The 26,884-nt window shown below is 40.2% G+C and overlaps 1 protein-coding gene across 2 annotated transcripts in view; it reads left to right on the top strand.

The window, feature by feature from the left end:
* nars1.L (asparaginyl-tRNA synthetase 1 L homeolog) overlaps positions 1–26,666 on the top strand; it is a 26,753-nt gene extending 87 nt beyond the window's left edge. Inside the window, 16 exon segments of one of the 2 annotated variants that reach the window (NM_001093479.1) lie at positions 1–2; positions 3,370–3,452; positions 5,681–5,746; positions 9,586–9,678; positions 9,766–9,855; positions 10,978–11,056; positions 12,097–12,167; positions 13,722–13,808; positions 14,378–14,599; positions 15,842–16,041; positions 16,763–16,898; positions 17,547–17,660; positions 19,512–19,643; positions 21,244–21,375; positions 24,783–25,174; positions 26,009–26,666. The exon segment at positions 1–2 is cut by the window's left edge and continues 87 nt beyond it. In NM_001093479.1, the coding sequence (NP_001086948.1) occupies positions 1–2; positions 3,370–3,452; positions 5,681–5,746; positions 9,586–9,678; positions 9,766–9,855; positions 10,978–11,056; positions 12,097–12,167; positions 13,722–13,808; positions 14,378–14,599; positions 15,842–16,041; positions 16,763–16,898; positions 17,547–17,660; positions 19,512–19,643; positions 21,244–21,375; positions 24,783–24,914 (1,639 nt within the window). In that variant the 3' untranslated portion in view covers positions 24,915–25,174; positions 26,009–26,666. 2 annotated transcript variants of the gene reach the window in all.
* The last annotated feature ends 218 nt before the right edge of the window (positions 26,667–26,884 follow it).

Below are 26,884 nucleotides of genomic sequence, written 5' to 3' on the forward strand. Positions count from 1 at the left end.
GGGTAAGGACTGTACCATTCTGGCATACACGGGGGGGGGGGACATGGGGGTAACGAGCTTCGTTTTTGAGCAAGGCAGCCGCTGCTTTATGACTGGGCATCTGCAAGGGGTGGGGATTCTTGTGCTTTATAGTGTGTCAGCAACATGTGCGCTGGGCTTTACATTGGGGGTTGAGGTTTTTGACAGCTGTGCTTTACCTGCCCTACTTCTGGCAATGGAGAATGAATGCTCTATCCTTACCTCCCACCTATGGCCTTCTCCAGGTAATTCCATGGGAATGGGCAGCTTTTTTCAGGAAAAGGACTGTTTATATCAAAAGCATCTCATTCTTAATAACATTTTTAACCCAGTGGCCAAATCTCTGCAGGGTGCTATATTTTCAAATGAGGGGTCACCGACCCATCTGGAAAAAAAAAACCTCTGTAAGGCTACAAATTCTACTTATTGCTACTTTATATTACTCCTCTTTCTATGCAGTCCCTGTCTCCTATTCATATTCCAGTCTCTTATTCAAATCAGTACATGGTTGTTAGGGGAATTTCGACCCTAGCAACCAAATTGCTGAAATTGCAAAGTGGAGAGCTGCTGAATAAAAAGCTAAATAACTAAAAAACCACAGATAATAAAAAATGAAAACCAATTGCAAATTGTCTCAGAAAATCACTCTCTGTCTTATACCAAGGCAAAAACCTATTTTAAGAGCTGCAGCATTGCAATGCAGAGGGCAACTAAGTTTCAGTAGTCGGGCCAGGCAGTTACTGTGTTGGTTGCACTCCCATTATAGGGATAAGGGGAGGCAAATTGGGTTGAAGTAGGTTGTCATTGAATTTGGTAATATCAGAGGGAATCCTGGGCCATTAGAGATTCACATGCTGCACTGCATTGCAGGAGAAATCCTTGTCCAGAGACAGACCACGAGGGCTCCAAATGAGTATAAAGAATCTGCACTCAGCCCCTGTCTGTCTGTTGGGAGCATCACTGCATTAACCTTTGTACAGGTATGGGATCCGTTATCCAGAAACCCGTTATCCAGAAAGTTCCAAATTATGGAGAGGCCATCTCCCATAGACTCCATTTTATCCAAATAATCCAAATTTTTAAAAATGATTCCCTTTTTCTCTGTAATAATACAACAGTAGCTTGTACTTTATCCCAACTAAGATATAATTAATCCTTATTGGAGGCAAAACCAGCCTATTGGATTTATTTAATGTTTAAATGATTTTCTAGTAGATTCATGAATGAAGATCCAAATTATGGAAAGATCCGTTACCTGGAAAACCCTAGGTCCTGAGCATTCTGTATATCGGGTCCCATACCTGTATTATACTTTACATATATAACTTTTCCAAATCAAAGCTGTCTTGTTTGTATGCAAAGTGTTACCATATGGCAGGTATAAGGTGTAACCAAGCAGATATGAGTTGTACTTCAATTTAGTAACATATTAAATTGGGTTGAAAAAAGACACACATCCATCAACTTTAACCTTTTAATTCTATATATAACCTGCCTAACTGCCAGTTGATCCAGAGGAAGGCAATAAAACCCCATCTGAAGCCTCTCCTATTTGCCTCTAAGGGGGAAAAATTCCTTCCTGACTCCAAAATGGCAATGGGACCAGTCCCTGGATCAACTTGTACTATGAGCTATCTCCCATATCCCTGTATTCCCTCACTTGCTAAACACCATCCAACCCCTTCTTATACCTATCTAATGTATCAGCCTGTACCACTGATTCAGGGAGACAATTCCACATCTTCACAGCTCTCACTGTAACAAACCCCTTCCCAATATTTAGGCGGAACCTCTTTTCTTCTAATCGGAATGGGAAGTTGTAACTTGAAGTTAATATTTCATATAATAGACACCCTTGTTTCTGAGTCAATTTGCCATTGGTCTTCATGTTTTATTTTCTTTGGCTCTTGAAATATTGAAATATTGCTAGTTGTGATGTGTGCGATACCCGCAGGACCCGTGGGTTCGGGTCCACCTGTCTGTTCTGTTTGAGTAACTTGAGTTACTGTCATGAAAGTAAACATACAAAAGTTCACTGCAGGGGAGTAACTCTAAAGGAGGCCAGGGAGGTATAGGAGGCCCAGAGGGTACAGACAGATAAGCAGCTTCAATATATACTTGAGAAAATTGTCTTATTCCTAAAGTTAAGGGGGACCTAAACTGAGCCGGTAACTTCTAGTAGAGTATAGTCAGAGTGCCCACAGTCATAACTGCTTAGTGCTTAGCAATTTGGCAGCTTAAAAGGGATATAAATCCAAAAAAAAAAAAAAAAACACATTGACCAATAACAAAAATTGTATTTCTAAGCAGCTTTCCATTTTACATTTATGAAACATTTTTCTCAGTGATTCGTTATTTTTTTTAAACATAAACGCAATTCAAAGCATCTTTCTGTTCTCTGCCCTGATGATTTTGACTTTTTGAATATATGTATCAGAAATCTAAAACTGCTGTAGCACCTCTGACTAAAAGTACCGTGGCTTAAAGGAACAGTAACACCAAAAAAATTAAAGTGTTTCAAAGGAATGACAATATAATGTAGTGTTGCCCTGCACTAGTAAAACGGCTTTGTTTGCTTCAGAAACACTACTATAGTTTATATAAGCTGCTGTGTAGCCATGGGGGCAGCCATTCAAGCACAGGATACACAGTAGATAACAGATAAGTATTACTATAGTTATGTAACCATGTAACCATGGGGCAGCCATTCAATGCTGAAAATGAGAAAAGGCATGGGATATGCAACAGGTAAGCTCTGTAGTATACAATAGGATTATTTAGAATTTATCTACTGTGTATCCTCTGCTTAAATGGCTGCCCCCATGGCTACACAGCAGCTTGTTTATATAAACTATAGTAGTACATATCTGTTATCTACTGTGTATCCTGCGCTTGAATGGCTGCCCCCATGGCTACACAGCAGCTTGTTTATATAAACTATAGTAGTATTTATCTGTTATCTACTGTGTATCCTGTGCTTGAATGGCTGCCCCCATGGCTACACAGCAGCTTGTTTATATAAACTATAGTAGTATTTATCTGTTATCTACTGTGTATCCTGTGCTTGAATGGCTGCGCCCATGGCTACACAGCAGCTTGTTTATATAAACTATAGTAGTACTTATCTGTTATCTACTGTGTATCCTGTGCTTGAATGGCTGCCCCCATGGCTACACAGCAGCTTGTTTATATAAACTATACTTGTGTTTCTGAAGCAAACACACCAGTTTTGCCAGTGCAGGGGAACGGCACATTATATTGTCATTCCTTTAAAACACTTTTATTTTTTAATGTTACTGTTCCTTAAACTCTGTATCACAAGTATTGTTTACACCTGTGTTTGTGTTGCAGAGGAAATGTACATTTCTGACCGCGAGGGGAACGATTCCACTGGCGATGGAACCAAAGAAAAACCATTTAAGACCATTCTTAAGGTATCCGCTGGCTGGCTGGGTTCCGGTGCCAATGTCTCTGTGTTATTGTGCATAAAAAAAGTACAGGGAAAAACGCAGCATTTTGTTTGGCTGTCGTCATTACTGTTCATCTTCTTCTGTCCCACAGGTTTATGCCTTGTGTCGGTCATCCCAGGCTATCACAGGAATGCTGGGGTACTTGCTATGACACTCAATTTGTATATGTTGCATCTGGGGGCAAATATAGACATAGACCCAATGCCACACCTTGTTAACCCTAGTGACTTTGGTGAGCAGTTAAAGGAACAGTAACACCACAAAATGAAAGTATCCTAAATTTATGAAAATAGCATGCACTGTTGTGCTGCAGTGGTAAAACTGGTGTGTTTGATTCAGAAATATACTATAGTTTATATAAACAAGCTGCTGTGTAGCCATGGGGGCAGCCATTCAAAGATGAAAAAGGAGAAAAGGCACAGGGTACACACGAGATAACAGAAACGCTTTATAGTATACAATGGGATTCTCCAGAACTTGTGTTATCTACTGTGTATCCTGTGCTTGAATGGCTGCCTCCATGGCTACACAGCAGCTTGTTTATATAAACTATAGTAGTTCTTATCTGTTATCTACTGTGTATCCTGTGCTTGAATGGCTGCCCCCATGGCTACACAGCAGCTTGTTTATATAAACTATAGTAGTACTTATCTGTTATCTACTGTGTATCCTGTGCTTGAATGGCTGTATCCATGGCTACACAGCAGCTTGTTTATATAAACTATAGTAGTACATATCTGTTATCTACTGTGTATCCTGTGCTTGAATGGCTGCCCCCATGGCTACACAGCAGCTTGTTTATATAAACGATAATAGTACTTATCTGTTATCTATTGTGTATCCTGTGCTTGAATGGCTGCCCCCATGGCTACACAGCAGGTTGTTTATATAAACTATAGAAGTACTTATACGTTATCTACTGGGTATCCTGTGCTTGAATGGCTGCCCCCATGGCTACACAGCAGCTTGTTTATATAAACTATAGTAGTACTTATCTGTTATCTACTGTGTATCCTGTGCTTGAATGGCTGAACCCAGGCTACACAGCAGCTTGTTTATATAAACGATAATAGTACTTATCCGTTATCTACCGTGTATCCTGTGCTTGAATGGCTGCCCCCATGGCTACACAGCAGCTTGTTTATATAAACTATAGTTGTTGTTCTGAAGCAAACACACCCGTTTTACCAGTCCAGAGCACCAGTTCATTATATTGTCTTTCCTTTAAACCGCTTTCATTTTTTGGTGTTACTGTTCCTTTAACAACATATTGGAGTCTATAGATTTGTTAAAGGGGGCCTGTCGCTCTAAGAAATAATTCCAGATCCTTTTCTAACATGTTAGATTAGCAAAATAAACGTTGCTTACATTTTATAAAGTTATACTGTATAAATTATTAAGATTGTGTTTCCTTCTCACAAATAAAGCAAACAGGCAGGCACCATGTTGTGTATACAGTTGTAAAGACAAGCTTTGTATCACCCCAAGCTCGTGTATTTACCAGAATGGGGGAACCATTCCCACAATACACAATTACAGAGCGTGAGGAGGAAAGTGAGATCTAGGAAGTGCAGAATATAGAGTGAAAGTAATTGACTGAGGCAATATTTGATTGACAGATCCGATATTTAAAGGAGAACTCAACCCACAAAATATAAAAAGCCCCTACCTAGTAAGCAAGGTAGTCCCCCCTCCCTGCTTCCCCTTGCAGAGTTCAATAGGTCTGAAAATGTCCCTAAAATTCTTCCCATCTGCAACAGTGCAGAGTAAGCGCAGCAGAGCTTGTGGGCACCATCTTCCAGATCTTCGGATTTCTTCCGGTCCTCTTCCGATTTCTACCAGTCCTCTTCGGCAATTCCCGGCACTTTTGGCGCATGCAGAGACAGTAAGCTCCTGAAAACTGCTCCAACTGTGCATGTGCCAGTACGGTGCTCTATTACAGGTAGATCCAGAAGATGGCGTCTACAAGCTCCTCTGCGCTTACTCTGCACTGTTACTCTGCACCTTTAAATACATTTATAACCGGTATGGATGTTTAAATGTCTGAGTGACAGGTCCCCTTTAAGACTGGTGACTTACTTGTTCTCAGCACATTGCAACCTATAGAGCAAAAGAACAGGCAAGTGTATTGGTAACGCAGCAGTGCTTGTGCACAACTATTCATCTCATATTTGTTTTCCCTTTTCTTTAAGGCCATGTTAGTGGCTGGGAAAGAACCATTCCCCACTTTCTACGTGGATTCTCAGAAAGAGAACGAGGTGGGTAAAACTTGATTTGGAATATTTATGCTAAACTGTTTCTTGACCTGTCCTGTTTGTAGCATTTCCTAGTTAATTCTTTTTTTTTTGCATACCTTTAAAGCTTGATTTTCAAAAGAGGATCTAATACAAAAAAGTGATGTAAAGTTATACATTAATTTTTGCCTGGTAATCCCAGCCAGAATGCCAGTGATCCTAACTGTTTTTACAATACAAAAAACACATTTAAATATTGTATTTGTAACAGTAATAAGTAACAGTAATAATAAATGTGTAGCCTTACAGAGCATTTGCTTTTAGGTGGGGTCAGTGACCCCCATTTGAAAGACGAAAGAGTTAAAAGAAGGCAAATTATTTAAAAACTATAAAATATAAATAATCAAGACCAATGTAAAAGTTGCTTAGAATTGGCCATTCAATAACTTAACAAAAGCCATCCCTTTAAGGGTAGGACTACATGGACGTTTTCAGCACGATCCGATGAGCTGCATGCTGCGACTTCATCTGACATTTCTATCGCTTACCTTATTTCCGTCGCATGCGATTTGTCATAGCGCGTCGGCTCGTAACGTCCATGTAGTCTTACCCTATAGGGGACCCGTCACCAAAACAATTATTCAGAATCCTATTTTATCACATTAGTCAAGCAAAATGAACTTCAATTATACTCTATAAATGATTTGAATCTTGTTTCCATCAGTCTGGGAATTCATAATTATAACTAGCAGGCAGGAGCCATTTTGTGGACACTGTTATTAAGACAAGCCTTGTATCATCTCAGAATCTTGTTTGTGCACCAGAATGGGGGACCTGATGTCCATCCCCATGTCCTGGCTACACAATTAAATGGTGAAGAGAACTGGGGGAATGTGGGGAGAGCAGTGCCATCTGCTGGAAAGTGAAAGTAATTGCCTGAGGCATAGAGGAGGGGCAGACAATATTTGATTGACAGCTGAGATTTGGAAATGAGCTTACAACAGCTTTAATAAAAAAAAAAAAAAAATTGGATTTCATGTTTAATTTGAAAAGGACTTTTATTATACAGATTTGTATGGCTGGGTGACAGGTCCACTTTAAAGGCTTGAATCCATTGACCCAGTTGTCAGGCTAAAAATGGGCTCGGAACTGATGAAGTGCAGCACCAATAAGTTGAGTGAATTGACAGGACTCCATGTTGTTCCTGGATTGGATGGGATAAGGAAAATGGCTGGCTGCAAATAGCCTGCAAAATACCCAGATTTGTTCCTGCTGATGCAGTAGTTCACCCTACAGGGACATTGGGATTGCCATTTCCCATATCTTATTTTTTTTTTGCCCACCATTGTATAAAATCATTCCATTAGGCTGTATAAGGGACATCAATTGACCTGAAAACAACTTTTTAATTATAGTCAACTTTACAATATACATTCCTTAATATTCCCATTAGTTTTGAAGCTATTAGTAATTGTACTGAAAGCAGTGTCTGTCTGTTTGTATTCTCTGCACTTCTGTTTCCGACTGCTGAGACAATGAAGCAGAAGCCAGCTGATTAACTGAACTCAAGGAGAAGTGGCTGCTGCTACATTGTTTCCAGTGTCAGAATCCGAGAACAGCAAGACATGAATACTGCTTTCAGTTGCAATTACATTATAAATAACGTAAAGGATAAGTAAACCTTAAAAATAAGTTAATATAAAATGAATGACGGTGTTATTTTAATCACTTTTGCAATGTAAATTCATTATTTTTAATTCCAAGATATTAAAGGATACATGTACTGTTAATATGAATGAATTTTGTTACAACAGCGCCACCTGCTGGTCATTTTCCCACCAGTCTGACCACCAAGTAGTCAAGGAAGTTGTCAGGAGAAAGAAAGAGGCTGCTCTGATGTTCTTCTGCTTAGGAAAGATTTGAGAAAAGTTTCTATTTTTTTTTTCCTAAGCAGAAGAACATCAGAGCAGCCTCTTTCTTTCTCCTGACAACTTCCTTGACTACTTGGTGGTCAGACTGGTGGGAAAATGACCAGCAGGTGGCGCTGTTGTAACAAAATTCATTTATGTAAACAGTAAATGTATACTTTTATATCAGGGATGTCCAACCTGCAGCTAGGGTTACCACCTGGCCGGTATTTTACTGGCCTGGCCGGTATTTTACTGGCCTGGCCGGGATTTTACTGGCCTGGCCGGGATTTTACTGGCCTGGCCGGGATTTTACTGGCCTGGCCGGGATTTTACTGGCCTGGCGGGTAAAAATGATGGTTGATCCTAATGTTATTAATAGGAAAAAAAGATAAATATATAGGAAGGCCGGTATTTTTTTCCAGAAAAGGTGGCAACCCTACCTGCAGCCCAGGATGGATATGAATGCGGCCCAGCTTGAAGGAGAGAGAAAAGGAAGAGAAGGGAAAAAAGAAATAAATAAATGGAAATACAGAGAAAACGAGAGTGAAATAACACTTTGTGCTGTCCAAGTCCAGACACATTAACCACCTCAGTCTGTCGTCTTGTTAGGAACAGGCTTACTATGCCAGTTTGTAACAATGTGGTGAACTATGGAGTAGGGAGGATGGGGGACTCTGTCCATTGTCCAGTTAGTAATAATAATATAATAATAAGTCTGTTTAATATCCAGGTGTCCCATATTCCAATGTATAGCTCCATCTGGTTATCCAACTGGTATTGTAGTTCTTTTCTGTGTATTTTCTTTAATTTTACAAATCAAAAGTGTTTGTGTATTTCATGTGTGGCCCCAGACAATTTTTCTTTTTCCAATGTGGCCCAGAGAAGCCAAAAGGTTGGACACCCCTGTTTTATATCTTGTAATTAAAAAAAAAAATAATGAATGTACATTGCAAATGTGTTAGAATAGCACAATCATCAATTTTATATTCACTTATTTTTAAAGGGATACTGTCATGGGAAAAAAATTTTTTTCCAAAATGTATCAGTTAATAGTGCTGCTCCAGCATAATTCTGCACTGAAATCCATTTCTCAAAAGAGCAAACAGATTTTTTTATATTCAATTTTGAAATCTGACATGGGGCTAGACATTTTGTCAATTTCCCAGCTGCCCCTGGTCATGTGACTTGTGCCTGCACTTTAGGAGAGAAATGCTTTCTGGCAGGCTGCTGTTTTTCCTTCTCAATGTAACTGAATGTGTCTCAGTTGGACATGGGTTTTTACTATTGAGTGTTGTTCTTAGATCTACCAGGCAGCTGTTATCTTGTGTTAGGGAGCTGCTATCTGGTTACCTTCCCATTGTTCTTTTGTTTGGCTGCTGGGGGGAAAAGGAAGGGGGTGATATCACTCCAACTTGCAGTACAGCAGTAAAGAGTGACTGAAGTTTATCAGAGCACAAGTCACATGACTTGGGGCAGCTGGGAAATTGACAATATGTCTAGCCCCATGTCAGATTTCAAAATTAAATATAAAATAATCTGTTTGCTCTTTTTGAGAAATGGATTTAAGTGCAAAATTCTGCTGGAGCAGCACTATTAACTGATTCATTTTGAAAAACATTTTTTTTCCCATGACAGTATCCCTTTAAGGTTGAAATGTGTTATGTGTATATATTGAAAAGTTGCTTGGAATTACATTTACTTTTCATTATTGAAAAGTTGTCCTTTCTGTTGAATTATTACAGGGCAGCCATTGAGTTACAATTAATAACACCAGTCCTTTCTGGGGTTCTAAAAATGATGCAGAGATTTCCAAATCTTATTCTTGCACGGGGCCCTATTTATATCCTTCCTTCTCTTTTCTCCTTTTATTTATTTTTCATGAACACTGATGGTCTCAGTCTCAAGCTGGGTTTGATAGAACTTTGCTTAAATCCTATTCATTTTCATTCGTAGAGATGGGACGTTATTTCCAAGTCTCAGGTGAAGAACAACCGCAAGCTCTGGGTGCGGGAGCAAATGAAAAACGAGGCCAAGGAAAAGAAGGAGGTTTGTTATTGTCTTTGCATGCGTCTTGCTGCAGAAATCAGTAAAAGTGTGTGATCCATGCTGACCGTTCATTCTTTGCTCAAACAGGCAGAAGATAACCTGAGGCGCGAAAAGAACTTGGAAGACGCAAAGAAAATCATTATCTCGAACGACCCAAGTCTTCCCGCCCCAGTAACAGTAAGTTTTATACTTTCTATGATTATGTGAGCTATTAGATTAAAGTAAAATTGCTGTAACATTATAAGGGTCACTTAAAGATCACTGGCATGATAGAGCTTGTCCCTTCAGGGGGAGCAGGCCCTTTCTTTACAGCCTACCAAAGGACAGACAAGGGTTCCATTGCAGCTTGCACCCTTTGCTGTTCCTAAACGTAGAGGATAGGTGGGGGAAGGCCTACATGCATCCCTCATTCTGCCCCCTCACCAATAGTTTGTTTTAACACAATGTTTGTTAGCAGCCATAGTGCTAAGTAGATTGGTAGTGGGTGTAGATTTCACTGCTTCTATGTCTCCAGGGGGTATCAACACTTAAACGGGTTGTTCACCTTAAATTAAGGTTTAGTATGATGTAGAGAGTGAAATTCATAGACAATTTGCAACTGGTTTTCATTTTTTATTATACTTAGTTATTGAATTATTTAGCTTTTTATTCAGCAGCTCTCCAGTTTGCAATTTCAGCAATCTGGTTGCTTTTTCCTAAATTACCCTAGCAACCATGCATTGATTTGAATAAGAGAAGGATAATAAGAATAAGCCTGAATAGAAGGATCAGTAATAAAAAGTAGCAATAACAATACATTTGTAGCCTTACAGAGCATTTGTTTTTTAGATGGGGTCAGTGACCCCAGTTTGAAAGACTCTGCAAAAGCAGGCAAATAATTCAAATAACTGTACAAAGAGAAAATGAAGGCCAATTGAAAAAATGCTTAGACTTAGCCATTCTATTATATACCGAAAGTTAACTTAAATGTGAACCACCCCTTTAAACTGTTCCATAAAATCATATTTAAAAACAAAAAACGTGAATAAATCTAGTTGTGTGCTGTATATATAAATCTTATTGCTGATTAAATTAACACAGAAGTGAGTAAAAATTCATCAGGTAAAAACAAATCCGTTTTATTGTATACAGTACTTGCTTAGGGTGAGCGCTCTTAGTCACTGCGTTGCTGTGTGTTTGAGGAGAAATGAAAAAAGATGGAGGGGGGGAAAAGATGTCATGAGACAAAATAACATTTATGCATATTGAGATGTTAAATCTTTCTGTACACTTCACATATGTCATTTTCTCTGCCTGCAGCTGAAGATTCGAGAATTAGAGGCTTATCGGGGACAGCGAGTAAAGGTGTTTGGCTGGGTTCATAGGTTGCGTAGACAAGGTAAGTGGAATGAACAATATAAAGTAGGGAGCACCATTCATCAAAGCACCATGCACCCCTCCCGGTTGTTTGGAAAGGACTAGGTTACTAAGGCCAAAAAGATATGGGCTGATAATTAGCCTGCCTGGCTGTGATGGGCTCCTACATCAAGGTGCAATCAGTCGCTTTAAAGAGCACGTTAACAAGGTCTACCCATTAGTTTGCCATCAATTGCCAACCCCTTCACCCACATAGCCACCCTCAGGGCCGGACTGGCAATCTGTGGGTTCTGGCAAATGCCAGAGGGGTTGCTATAAGGTCCCATAGAAAGTCAGTATTTAGTGGGCTGGTGAGGGTTGTTTGGGCCGCTGTGTACCTGAAATGCCAGGGCCTATTTTAATTCTCAGTCCGGACCTGGCCACCCTCCTAGTTCCGTGGGTGAAGCTTGACCTATTAAAAGGTCTATTTGCACATGCCTGCCTAACTGTTTCTAAAATGCGACTGACGCGCGTTTCGCCCGCACTAGTCTGACTTTGACCGGATTGTGGGATGGGGTGGTGCAGTCTTATGGGTCAGTTCTTTCTATCACAGAAAATCCACGTAAAATCGGGTAAAACGAAAAATACCGGAAGGATTTAATGCAACTTACGTGCGCTGGTCTGAAAAACCAGGGTTCCACTGTATCTGTTCTGCTTTTGAGTAAAGGGGACGATATAAGCTGCTGACAGTCTAAATCGGCAGCTTATTGGACAGTGTATCGGGCCCTCCGATGGGCACAAAAATCCCTTCGGTTTGAGGACCGCATCGGTTTGTTGTTGGTTTTACCGCCCATATTCTCCTCCTCGTGATCCGATTGTTGGGCCCTAGAGCTCACGATCAGATCAGCCTATCACCCACCTCAAGGCAGGCATATTGGGGGGAGATCCGCTCTAAGCACAAAATCGTCCTCCTTTACATACAAGTACTGATATAGCTCCACATTCACTCTAACATCAGATGTGGCCAAATGATTGTGTGTATCTGTTATGCCTGTATTCTGATGAGTTTTTACTTTGTTTCAGGAAAAAACCTGATGTTCATTGTACTAAGAGATGGCACTGGGTATCTTCAGTGTGTCCTAAGCGACCAATTGGTAATTTAAATTGAATGTTCGTTTTACTATCATTGTTGTATTGTGTGTGTGTGTGTGTTTAAAGGAGAAGTAAACCTCTTATTAAAAAAACCCTACCCCCCTATCCTGCATAGACCCCCTCCCTCCTATCCCCCAGCCTATCTGCCCCCCCCCCCCCGAGCAAATGCCCTTAATTCTTTACTTACCCCTCAGTGCAGATTCACGGCATCGGAGTTCACGGCAGCCACCTTCTTCTCGTCGGTCTTCATCGGGAAGTAAGTTCTGTACAGGCACATGCGCAGTTGGAGCAGTCTTCGGGTTTTTGTCAACTGCGCATGCGCCGAATGTCAAGAAAATCGCCAAAGTGCCAGAAGAAGACCTGATGAAGACCTGAAGAAGAAGGAGGTGCCCGTGAACTCTGATGCCATCAATCTGCATAGAGGGGTAAGTAAAAAGTTAGGGGCATCTACCTGGGGGGATAGGGGGGCGCAGCTAGGCTAGGGGGGGGGGAGGAGGGAGGTAGGTCTTTGTAGGGTGGGGGGTAGGGTTTTTTTAATAAGGGGTTTACTTCTCCTTTAAGTGAAGTTCATTTCATAAGTGTAAAGTTTCCCTTTACTATATCAGGAATAGACAGGTTGCATATGATGACTTGCAAGCAGTTCAAGGCAAAGTAAAGGGTGACAGATGCAAGGCAAGGGAGCCCTAAAAATAACTGGAGTTGCTATTTACAAGAGAGAACAAACATAAGCATACTGGCTCTGTGCTTGTCTCTTTATCCATTAGGCATCACATCTCATATACCATTTAATGGGAAGCAGCTGCTAGTGATTAAAGGCACGTTGTCCACTGGGGTTTTCCTGGGGGCTTTTGGGGTTCACAAAGCCTAGTGTGCATTGCAATATAAGCCTATCATAAGATTACAAAGCAACAAAGTTAGTCAAAGGAAACTAAACTATTGCAGTTGTAAAAATACAGTATATAATCCTATGAAAGTGGAATATGCCTACAGATTAAAGGAACTGTTCATTACAAAAGTAAAAACTGGGTAAATAGATAGTATGTACAAAGTAAAAAATATTTCTAATATAGTTAGTTAGCCAAATATGTAATGTATAAAGGCTGGAGTGACTGGATGTGTAACATAATAGCCAGAACACTACTTCCTGCTTTTCAGCTCTCTTGGTTTCCACTGATTGGTTACCAGGCAGTAACCAATCAGAGACGAATAGGGGGCCACATGGGTCATATCTGTTGTTTGTGAATCTGAGCTGAATGCCGAGGATCCATTTCAAACTCACTGAACAGTTATGTCCCACGTGGCCCCCCTTATAGTCACTGACTAACTCAGAGTTAGAGAGCTGAAAAGCAGGAAGTAGTGTTCTGGCTATTTTGTTACACATCCAGTCACTCCAGCCTTTATACATTACATTAGAAATTATTTTATCTATTTACCCATTTTTTATTTTTGCACTGCACTGTTCCTTTAACTGGGAGGATTTTAAATTGGCAAATAATAATAGCATGAACAATCTGCTAGTGTCATTCTCTTATTCTGATCTGTTTGCTTGTTTACAGTGCCAGTGTTACAACGGATTGGTCCTGTCCACAGAGAGCACTGTAGCTGTATACGGCACGCTCAACTTGGTACCAGATGGAAAACAGGTGTGCTTTTGCTTTTTCTTTCCTTCCTTCTTTTGCTTCCATTCTCTAATTCATCCGAACTCTCACTTCTGAGGAAGTGGTGAGACGCCACGAAATGCGTCAAGTGTGGGGTATTATTCACTACTGCGGGTGATGTAAATGTTTTTAAATATACCCAATGAAATGAGGATTTTATGAATTCAGCTGCCTGGTGCTCCGTGAAATTGCAGTGTTGTTATCTGAACTCACTCTGAACAGAGTATTTATTCCCCAAACCTCTTGATATTGTCCCAGTCCAGTAACCTTTTAGAAATCTTCAGTTTGCCTGTTGTATTTAGAATATTGAAAGCAAATGACTAGTGGTTATTCCTGACTTGAATGGGACAGTTTTGCTCAATGTTACTAGAAGACCCTCAAAGTGCCTTCCTATGCCTTCATCCTCTGACTCTATTTGCCTTCCCTGTGCTTGTATCGACTTATCTCAGTCTTGCTTTCTCTCCTTCTCTCCCTTCTTGTCTTGGTTTCCGTCCCTTCACCTTGTTAATTTTGTATTAAACTTGCTTTCTTTTTTCCACCTTTCTGGCAAAAAGGCCCCAGGAGGTCATGAACTGGCTTGTGATTACTGGGAGCTTGTTGGCTTGGCTCCTGCTGGTGGAGCCGATAACCTTCTCAATGAAGAGTCCGACGTGGACGTCCAGCTGAACAATCGCCACATGATGATCAGAGGAGAAAACATGTCCAAGATCTTCAAGGTTCGCTCCACAGTCATCCATTGCTTCAGGAACCATTTCTTTGACCGTGGCTATTATGAGGTTAGTTCACCGTTTCACCCTATGATTTATCGACATTGCTCTCCAAAAACCGTTTTTTTAAAGGAAAACTATAACCCCAAAATTAATGCTTGAGCAACAGATCATTTATATGAGTGTAAAGTGACATATTAAAGAATCTTATCAAACTGGAATATATTACTTGATATTGGGTTTGCACACTCAGTGTGCACAATATCTGTAATATTGTACATTTTGGTTACTCTGTGGGGAGTATTTATGTATCAATTGCACCTCTTATCCACGTGACTAAATTTTGGAGTGCCCTCTCTTGATCTATATTCTTGCAAACTGGAATATATATTTAAGTAAATATTGCCCTTTTACATCTCTTGCCTTGAGCCACCATTTTGTGATGATCTGTGTGCTGCCTCAGAGATCACCTGACCAGAAATACTGCAGCTCTAACTGTAACAGGAAGATGTGTGGAAGCGAAAGACAAAACTCAATTGGCTCATGTGACCTAACATGTTTGGTATGTTTGTGTGCACAGTGAGTCTTATGATCCCTGGGGACGGCCCTTATTTTTTATAATGGCAATTTTCTATTTATGATTACCCAATGGCACATACTACTAGAAAAGTATATTATTATGAAAATGGTTTATTTACATGAAGCAGAGTTTTACATATGAGTTGTTTTATGCAAAATATTTATATAGCGACCGTCATTGCTCGAGGGTTATAGTTTTCCTAGGCACCTGTTGGGCAAAAATGTTATCCCCAACCAAAGGTGCATGCTAATAGAGCCCACACTCCTGTTGGGGGTAACAGTATTTTTTTTTTTTATTCCTTCAAAAAATTGCCCACTACCAGTGCTAGGACACTCACAACGGGAAGGAGCTCCTGGCGCAAGTGGCCCTGTCAGTTAGATCGCATGCGCAAATGCAACTCTGACATCATGTACATAATGAGCAGATTGCGGCACTCACTTATTATGCACATTCGCGTGCCCCAACACGGACGCTGGTACCGGGAGCTCCCTCCCTTAAAAGAAAAAAAATTACTGTTAACCCCTAACTGGAGTGCGGGCTCTTTTAGCATGCACTTTTGGTTGTGGATAGGCAAAAATTGAATCCTCGCATTTTATTTGTTTGCACTACAGTTGTGCTGTTACACTTCCTGGGCAACAGTAAATGAGCCCTATATTGTGAACCCTAGGTATGCACATAGAACTTGTTATAGCTCTGACTCTAACAGAATACTGTTTCCTCCTTTTTATTAGGTAACGCCACCAACATTGGTCCAGACTCAGGTGGAGGGGGGTTCCACTCTGTTTAAACTGGATTACTTTGGAGAGGAAGCCTATTTAACACAGTCATCTCAACTATATCTAGAAACGTGCATCCCAGCTCTGGGGGATAGCTTTTGTATTGCGCAGTCCTATCGTGCGGAACAGTCCAGGACGCGGCGCCATCTGGCAGAGTAAGAAGAGATGCACTTGCACTCCCCACTTTTAAACTGAAGGAAGATAATAAGTGATAGATGCATTGACAAAATGTAACGTGCACTTCACCGATATCTAAACTATGTTTTTGTAATTTTTAAATGTGTCTTTATCAATAACAATGATTGAACCTCAATGGCTGGAGTGACTGGATGTGTAACATAATAGCCAGAACACTACTTCCTGCTTTTCAGCTCTATAACTCTGAGTTAGTCAGTGACTATAAGGGGGGCCACATGGGACATATCTGTTCAGTGAGTTTGCAATTGATCCTCTGCTTTCAGCTCAGATTCAAAAGCAACAGTTATGACCCATGTGGCTCCCTCAAGTTACTGCCTGGTAACCAATCGGTGGAAACCAAGAGAGCTGAAAAGCAGGAAGTAGTGTTCTGGCTATTATGTTAGACATCCAGTCACTCCAGCCCTTATACATTACATTTTTGGATAACTATATATTTTTTTTTGCACAGCCTATCTATTTACCAGTTTTTATTTTTACACTGAACAATTCCTTTAATTAAACATTGTTATTGGCTGTAGTTATCCATTGAATAATTGTAGCGTTAATGGGAAAAAACACCACATTATAGATACACATCTAACACCACATACTGTATTTTACTGAAATTGTGAAAGTTTTTTTTTTTTTTTTTTTTCAAATAGTTAAATGTTTGCATGTTACCATCTCCCTGTGTTTCAGGTACACCCACATAGAAGCAGAATGCCCCTTCATGACATTTGAAAACTTGCTTGAGCGGCTGGAGGATTTGGTGTGTGACGTTGTAGACCGAGTGTTAAAGTCCCCTGTAGCCAGCTTGTTGTATGACCTGCACCCGGTATGTGCACACACTTATTTGTCTTGGAGGGTTGTAGATGTGATTAATGGGAATAGACTTTATATGGGGGTTTTGGATACTGCCATTATTACTAAAATGGTTAGACTGATATATCTTTTTAGTATCCCTCTACTCAACTATGTATCCAGAGAGAGTGTCTGGGGTTTGTTATGCAGACTGAGCAGTGGGATGTCTCTGTGCAGACCAAGCAGGAGGGTGGGTTGGTTGGCGATTAGGCAGGGTGTCTGGAATTTAAAATTAGAGAGTCTCTGGATCCAGGAGTCCGTTGAAGATTCAGTCGAATTCTCACTCTTTTAGCTGGATTCAGATTCAAGCAAAAAAAGTTACTTTATTTCTCTTCCCGCCCCTAATTTGCATATGCAAATTCGAGTTCAGCCAGGCACAAGGATATGTCCGAATCCTGCTGAAAAAAAAGTTACAGACAACTGATTTGAACAATGTTTTGCTAATGGTTTTTTTTTTTTAAATTATGGATTCTATTCCTCCCTAGATGAAATGCTGGGATTCTTGCTACAAGTTTGCAACAAATCTAGCTACAACTTCGGTTGTTATAATGCTTTTAGCCACTCGTTTATAGTCTCCATACATTAGTAAACAGCTTGTAACAAAATGTTTTTTATATTTCAGGAATTTAAACCTCCCAAGCGGCCTTTCAGGCGTATGAACTACTCCGAGGCCATCACTTGGCTCAAAGAGCACGATGTTAAGAAGGATGACGGCACTTACTATGAGTTTGGGGAGGTGAGTCCTAATTGTGCCTGCATTCTCATTATTCTTATTGTTCAGCCTATGCCACACATTACTTTCTCCTCCTGTATATCAGCTGGCAAAGCAACGTCTAATTCTCCCCCATGCCTCTTGTCATTCATATAAATGGATAATGCCTGTCATCAAATGCACATTTTGGGGGCAATTATTTGAGCATGATGAGGCAGTTGGGGATGGGTTATTACCGCTGGTGGGGAAATGGTTCATGTGTCGAGTGACTTAAGCTTGCCATAGACACAAAGATACAGTACAGGTATAGGATCCCTTATCCGGAAACCCGATATTCAGAAAGCTCCGAATTACGGAATGGCTGTCTCCCATAGACTCCATTTTATCCAAATAATTCAAATTTTTTAAAATTTTCTTTTTCTCTGTAATAATAAAACAGTAGCTTGTACTTGATCCCAACTAAGGTATAATTAATCCATATTGGAAGCAAAACCAGCCTATTGGGTTTATTTAATGTTTAAATTAATTTCTAGTAGACTTAAGGCATGAAGACCCAAATTATGGAAAGATCCATTATCCGGAAAACCCCAGGTCCCGAGCATTCTGGATAACAGGTCCCATACCTGTATTATGAAACGAAGATTCCTACGATTTTCGGACCATGTGTGGAGTGTCCCAACTTTTTTCATACCATGGCAATCGGTCATTCAGTTAATGGGAAAGGTTAAAAGATTTATATCGGCTACTGATAATATCTCTGCATGTATTGCCTATCTGACGATATCAATGGGTGACTGTCGATACTATTTTAGGACATAACTTTCACATGACTGCTGTCTGTCACTTAATGGCCAGAACATTGACTGCTTTGTTCTTTTTCCTACTTATTTTAATCTCAATGGTTAGTGGTAGATAGTTAGACAGATTTGTTGCCGGACGACTAATCTCCCCGAATCTGACTGTGAAAGGGATTCTGTCATGATTTTATGGTTTAGTATGGTGTAGTATTTATTTCTAAATTACACTGTTTACGCTGCAAATAATTCACTCTACCATATAAAATCTCATATCTGAACCAACAAGTGCATTTTTTTTTAGTTGTAATATTGGTGTGTAGGTGCATCTCAGGTCATTTTGCCTGGTCATGTTTCAAAAAGAGCCAGTTCTGCACTGTGGAACTACTTTCTGGCAGGCTGGTTTCTCCTACTCAATGTAACTGAATGGGGTTTGCAGTGGGACCTGGAGTTTTACTATTGGGTGTTTTTCTTTTATCTACCGGGGAGCTATCTGGTTACCTTCCCATTGTTCTGCTGGTGGGGAACGGGAGGGGGTTGATATCACTCAAATTTGCAGTAAAGAGTGACTGAAGTTTATTAGAGCACAAGTCACATGACTGGGGGCTCCTGGGAAACTGACAATATGTCTAGCCCCATGTCAGATTTCAAAATTAGATATAACAAAAAAAATCTGTTTGCTCTTTTGAAAAATGGATTTCAGTGCAAGTGTCTGCTTTAAGCATGCAAATGAAAGTATCCCTTTAAGCATGTATATATATATATATATATATATATATATATAATCCTTCAACACAGGGTCATGCCTATTTGAGGCAACCAGTGACTGTTTTTTTTATTGCTGTGTGTCATGTCTTTTAAATATATTTTGCTTGGTCTGAACACTCTACAGTTCTATGGATGGCGAGTAGGAAAAAAAAAACTACCCCTTACATGTCATTGACTTGCAGTTTCCAGTATTTACCAATGGGCAGGGACAAAACACAGACATGATGTTCATTCTATTGTCACTGAGCAGATTTGCTTTGTCTGTCACTCTGTACAATCTCTCCCTGCTAACCATCACCTTCCCTTTCTCCAGGACATTCCCGAGGCCCCGGAGAGACTGATGACAGACGCCATCAATGAGCCGATCTTATTGTGCCGCTTTCCTGCAGAGATAAAGTCCTTTTACATGCAGCGCTGTGCAGAGGATAAGCGCCTGACTGAATCCGTGAGTTAAACGTTTTACGTATAAATCCTATATCTATATTATTATAGATATGAGCATTTGCACTCAACAATATTATATATTAGCCTGAACACATTTGAAAGAAAAATGCAGCCCCAAGTTGCTGCAAGGACAGCTGAAAGAGGTGGTTCACCTTTAAGGTAACTGTTAGAACAGGGGTGTCCAAACTTTTTACAACGAGGGCCAGATTTGGTGAGATGAAAATGTGTGGGTGCCGACCAATCAGCCTGACATTGTTTGATTCAAACCATTAAGTATATATTCATGAAGCTGCTGGATCCAGGCAAAATTAAATGTGAAGCCATTATGGTATGTTAGTGCCCTACTGCACTGATCTTCTTCTGTCCCCATAGACAGCACTTACCCACCCCCACATCCAGCCTCTGTAGTCTATAATAACTTTTATTTCAATTGTTTATTCTTTCTCCGTTAGACACTCACCTGTAACTCCCCCTCCCTCTCAGAAACAGGCATGAAAAAAAAGCTTAAAACTCTGTCTCCTCCTTTGCACACAAGCACTCCCTCTGGAGCTCCCCCTCCCTGCCAGAAACTAAAGGTGGACTCCGACTGTGACTTACTTCCCTCCTGCCGCACATTCATTTCTATGTGATCACTGATACAGGCGTTAGATAAGCAGGATCAAGCTGCAGCAGCACATTCAACACTCGCGTCTCTCAGTGATCACATAGAAATGAATGTGCGGCAGCAGGAAATGTAAGTCACAGTCGGAGTCCACCTTTAGTTTCTGGCAGGGAGGGGGGAGCCGGCAGCTGCAGAAGGAGAGCTGGTATGTAACGGAGACGTAACGGAGACCGTATTTGTACTATCAAAGGGGGAGTTGAGCCAGAGGATCGATCGGGTTTTTTTTTAGCAGTGTAGCTTTTTTTCATGCCTGGTTTCTGGGAGGGAGGGGGAGTGACAGAATGTTTAAAAAATCACTGCGACGTGCTGCTGTGACTTCGGCTCCACTTCTGCTCTTTGCTGCGGGCCAATTAAAATTGGATCGCGGGCCGCATTCTAACCCCTGTGTTAGAATGTTAGAGAGTGGCTAATTCTAAACAACTTTTTAATTGGCCTTCGTCTTTAATTGTTTCTGAATTATTTGCCTTTTTCTTATGACTCTTTCCAGTTTACATTTGGGGGTCTAAAAACAAATGCTCCATAAGGCTACAAATTTATTGTTATTGCTGCTTTTCATTACCCACCTTTCTAATGGGGCCCTCTCCTATTCATTTTACAGTCTCTTTTTCCAATCAGCCCATGGTTGCTAGGGTAATTTGGACCTTAGCAACCAGATTGCTGAAATTGCAAACTGGAGAGCTGCTGAATAAAAGGCTAAATAACTCAAAAAACACAAATAATAAAAAATGAAAACCAATTGCAAGTTTTCTCAGAATATCCCTCTCTGCATCATACTAAAAGTTATCTGAAAGGTGAACAACCCCATTAATGTAAAGTGAAAGTTGATCTAAAGCCTTGATCTTAAGGAAAACACTGTTTGCAATGGAAGTATTTAATACCCAGGCTGCAGTATTAACCCAAGTGTAATAAAATCTTTAACATCTCAACATCGCGCTGACAGGTGGATGTGCTGATGCCCAATGTGGGTGAGATTGTCGGGGGCTCCATGCGTATCTGGGATAGTGAGGAGCTGTTGGAGGGCTACAAGAGAGAAGAAATCGACCCAACACCATATTACTGGTACACTGACCAGGTAGGAAAACTCATTTCATGGTCTGGTGGGATAATGTCAAGTGTTTCTAAAGCCTCTCTTTCAGGGGGGAAGTCACAAAAGTGCTGATATTGAGACAAAATAAGAGATAAAAATGTCGGATTTCCCACCAAATTCACAAACCTCTATCTCCACTTTTGTGAATTTGTCTTTTAAAAAGGCCGTTTTCAGATTTGGCTTTTGCATGACGTTTTATAGACATTTTTTCTGAATTTGTCTTTAGCACTTACTACACCTGTCAGTCAGACATCAAATTGGCATTTGTTGGGGTTTATTTTACCTAGGAATTTTTTTTTTTCAGGATAACCTGAGCTTTCTAAATCTGCCTCCATATTTGTGTAATTCCACTTCTGTAACAAGATATAAGGGTCTAAATACAAGAAATGCTAATAATATAGGGATTTGTATCAGAATCATGTTTTATCTTAGGTCAAGACGCTGCCAAAACAAAAAAATGCCTGGGAGGTTTTACTTTTCCTTTATATAATATATTCACTCCAATTGGGAATATTGCCTCATTCATTAAGATAAAACAAGTAAAATAATGCAAGTGTGAGTTAAACTTTTTACATATCAAATTGTATAAAATACACTTGTTTTGCTTAATCAGTTTTTTTTTTTACTTGTTTTGTTAATGAGGGTTTTACACCTATAGGGTTAGACACAAATTTGTGCCCTGACTATTAAAAGATAATCCCTATTAATATTATAATAATTCCCCAATGGGGCACCTACAGGAGGTGTGAAATGAAGATTGGGTGAACCAAAGCAGAGCAGTTTATTTTAGAATTGATTTGACACACAGAGTTCACCCCTATGGGGGGAATTCACAAAAGTGTTGGGAACGAAAAAATGTCTTTAAAATGTCGTAGAAAGTGTCGTAGCAACAGCCGACAAATTCACAGAGCATTTCTCCGCCAATTTTCCGACATGTGCGACACTTTTGAATTAGTGTCGTTAAAAGTGGGCGTGGTTTTTTCGGCGCCACTTTTCCCGCCATTTTTATGAATTACTCGTAAACTCATTTTTTTTACCGACAATTTTTCAGACATTTTAGGCTCTCCAAAATGAAAATGTCAGACAAATTGTCGTTTAAAAAGTCTTGGTAAATGTCGTTTGTACGATGAAAAGATATACGACATTTTAGAAAATTGTCAGACTTACGAGACATTCAGAGATGGTAACATCTGCCTTTGTGAATTTGCCGTTCATACGACATTTTATAAATTTGTCGACCGCCACTTCTGGGTTACTTTTTTTACCGACACTTTTGTGAATTCCCCCCTATGAGTTATACTGAGCTTTACTCCATTTTTAAAATGTCGGGAGAAAATGTCATTTAAAATGTCGTTTTTATGTCGTTTGAAAGACAAATTCATAAAAGTGTCTGTAAACTGTCTTTCTTTCACTAAAATAGGAAAAGTAGCGGTTGAGTCGGAATTTAGGCAAATTTCTGTTTGTGAATATGGAGAAATTATTTTACACCAGTTCACCACCACTTTTACTCGCTCCACTTTTGTGAATTCCCCCCCCCCTATTGAGTTTATGTGACATGGAACTGTATGGTGCACTAACTGAAACCAGTGATATGTTAAAACATTTATCATTTCTAAAGCTTCCTTTATAATTTCTATAAAGTCTGTTTTTATTCTTGGGCTCTGTGGATAAGCATTCATTGTTATTGTGCCAGAATTGTAAATAATGCATTGAAGGCCAAACTGAAGGGTGTTCTTGTGTCTGCCACAGTTTAAAGAGAAAAACACATCGCTCCAATAGAAAACTGTAGCTCTAGTGAAAACGACAAGCTGTGACCTCATTCCTTATAGATAAATATGCTTATGTATAGGCTTTGTGTTCCTTTTATCTGTCATACATATGACTTAAAGGAGAACTAAAGCTTAACTGAAGAAGTAGGTAGAAATGTTGTACATTACGTTTTGGGCTTCTGTACCAGCCCCAGTCAACCACAGCCCTTTAGCAGTAAAGATCTGTGTCTCCAAAGATGCCCCAGTAGCTCCCCATCTTCTTTTCTGCTGATTCACTGCACATGCTCTGTGCTGCTGTCACTTACTGAGCTTAGGGACCCACTCACAATATACAGTACACATAGAATAGGAATGTCACAATATAAGGCTGATTAGTAATTAATACAGATAATTACTACATGGCAGCACAGAAACCAGCAATTTAGCATCAGAATTGAATAATCAGCAAACCTGTAGCATCAGCTTATATTACAGCCAGGGAAGCTCGTTTTCTGCTGGATAATTAGTGACGAGCCCTAAGCTTAGCTTCTCAACAGCCAATCAGAGCCCACTGAGCATGTGAGTGTCACAGACACTTTCCAAGATGGTGACCCCCTGTGACAAGTTTGAAGTCCTGGATCATTGCTGCTATTGACAAACTGAAACTTTAGCCTCGTGCAATAAGTTCACTATATAAAATATGCCATTTTTAACCATATTATTTTTTAGGGTTTACTTTTCCGTTAATCAGCTACTCAGGCTGCTGCCACAAACAACCATATTGCAAAATCCTTACATACTGTATGTTAAGGCTAAGGCCACACTAGGCGATAGCGCCGCGATTTGACTCGCGGCGACTTTTCGCCGCGACTTTTAAGCCGCAATCGCTGGGGAAACTTTTGCGCTGGCGTCTATGGGGAATCGCGAAAAATCGCCAGCGTAAAAACACACGCGGCGATCTTTTCTCTACTGTCGCTCGAAATTGCCTCGCTAGGCGATTTCGAGCGACAATAGAAAAAAGATCGCCGCGTGTGTTTTTACGCTGGATTCCCCATAGACGCCAGCGCAAAAGTTTCCCCAGCGATTGCGGCTTAAAAGTCGCGGCGAAAAGTCGCCGCGAGTCAAATCGCGGCGCTATCGCCTAGTGTGGCCTTAGCCTAAAAGAGGTTGTTCACCTTAAAGCTAACTTTTAGTATGTTCTAGAATGGCTAATTCTAAGTAAAATTTCAATTGGCCTTCGTTTTTTATTTTTTATATTTTTTTTTAATTATTTGCCGCCTTCTTTCCAATTTTTCAATAGGGGTTATTGACCCAATGTAAAAACAAATTCTCTGCAAGGCTACACATTTATTGCTTTTGTTACTTTTTGTTAGTCCTCTTTCTATTCAGGCCTCTCCTATTCATATTCTAGTCTCTTATTCAAATCAGTGCATGGTTACTAGGGGAATTTGGACCCTAGCAACCAGATTGCTGAAATTACAAACTGGAGAGCTCATGAATAAAAAGTTAAATACCTCAAAGTCCAAATAATAAAAAATGAAAACCAAATACAAACTGTCTCAGAATATCACTCTCTACATCATACTAAAAGTTAATTGAAAGGTGAACAACCCCCCTTTAAGTTACCCTTTTCTTGTTCCACAGCGCAAATATGGCACGTGTCCGCACGGAGGGTATGGCCTGGGCTTGGAGAGATTCCTTACCTGGATTTTAAACAGACACCATATCAGAGACGTGTGCTTGTACCCCCGTTTCGTCCAGCGCTGCAAACCGTAACCCCTAGAACTGAACCCCTCCATCACTCACTGGCTGCAGACATCAGATGGAGGCCAACGCTCGTGCTGTCTTCTTATAAAGTAACGAATACGTTGTGGAACATAACCACCTATCTACTTACGGAAACCGGCTGCTTTTATCTCACCATCTGTAATTTCACTGTGAATTTCGTTCAATCTGTCCCTAGCTGGTAGTCTAGGAGCCTCTGAAGCCATTCTGTAAGGCCTGCTGCCTGCGATACATGCTCTCCCTAAGCCTTGTCTACATCCGTGTGTAAAGGATAGGTATGCACCGAATCCAGGATTTGGTTCGGGATTCGGCCTTTTTCAGCAGGATTCGGCCGAATCCTTCTGCCCCGCCGAACCAAATCCTAATTTGCATGTGCAAATTAGGGGATGGAGGGAGGGAAATCACATGACTTTTTTGTTACAAAACAAGGAAGTAAAATGTTTTCCCTGTCCCACCCCTAATTTGCTTATGCAAATTAGAATTCAATTCGGTATTTGGCCGAATCTTTCTCAAAGGATTAGGGGGTTTGGCTGAATTCAAAATAGTGGATTCGGTGCATCCCTAGTAAAGGATAAGTAAACCTTAAAAATAAGTGAATGTAAAATTGATGAAGCTGATATTCTATACTTTTGCAATGTACATTTATTTATTTATTAATTCAAAGATATTAAAGGATACATGTACTGTTAACATGAATGAATTTTGTTATAACGGCGCCACCTGCTGGTCATTTTCCCACCAGTCTGACCACCAAGTAGTCAAGGAAGTTGTCAGGAGAAAGAAAGAGGCTGCTCTCATGTTCTTCTGCTTAGGAAAAAAATAGAAACCTTTCTCACATCTTTCCTAAGCAGAAGAACATCAGAGCAGCCTCTTTCTTTCTCCTGACAACTTCCTTGACTACTTGGTGGTCAGACTGGTGGGAAAATGACCAGCAGGTGGCGCTGTTGTAACAAAATTCATTCATATTAACAGTACATGTATCCTTTAATATCTTGGAATTAAAAAGAAATAAATAATGAATGTACATTGCAAAAGTGCTTAGAATAGCACCCTCATCAATTTTACATTCACCTAAGGTTTACTTATCCTTTAAAGTAAGAATAGGATCCAAGTCAGAGTGAGTCTGGTCTCCCTTCTACCCATAATCTCCTTTGAAAATCTTATAGAGCCCTACACTCTTGTTATCCAGTCTGAATAAGGTGCTGAGAGTAGGGATGCACTGAATCCAGGATTCGTTTCAGGATTCGGCCTTTTTCAGCAGGATTCGGATTCGGCCGAATCCTTCTGCCCGGCCGAAACAAATCCGAATTCTAATTTGCACATGCAAATTAGTGTCAGGGAGGAAAATCACATGACTTTTTGACACACAACAAGGAAGTAAAAAATGCATATGCAAATTAGGATTCAGTTTGGTATTCGGTCAAATCTTTCGCGAAGGATTCGGCCGAATCCAAAATAGTGGATTCAGTGCAACCCTAGCGGAGAGTCATTGCAGAATATGATATATGGGCCTAAGCCAGGGGGGATTATAGGTTCAAGTAAAATCCAACAGGTGAGGCAGACTCCATAGATTACAATAAAATAATGGTGTGCACTAGGCCTTAATCTCATCCACACTATCTATAACTGTATCTTGTCCCCTGGAAAATGCAATGTTACATTGGTCTCTCTGTGTTATTATTTTCAGACCCACACAAGCTGTATGTACATTGTTTGGCCTCTCAGTAAAGACACTTTGGTTCATGATCTTGTTTGTGACCTGAAGGAGAATTTAGCATTAAATGTTCTAACGGTACCGAAGCAAGTGCAGCTCTCGCTCTTAAATGAGTTTACCTTTTCATTAACTTATAGTATGTTAATAAAAAGGTTCTATTCTAAGCAACATTTCGATTGGTCTTCATTATTTATTTTGTACGGTTATTAAAGGCACCTATTCCGGCCCTTTCAAGCTTGCAGCTGTA

The sequence above is a fragment of the Xenopus laevis genome, chromosome 1L (assembly GCF_017654675.1).
Source record: "Xenopus laevis strain J_2021 chromosome 1L, Xenopus_laevis_v10.1, whole genome shotgun sequence".
Classification (NCBI taxonomy): Eukaryota; Metazoa; Chordata; class Amphibia; order Anura; family Pipidae; genus Xenopus; species Xenopus laevis.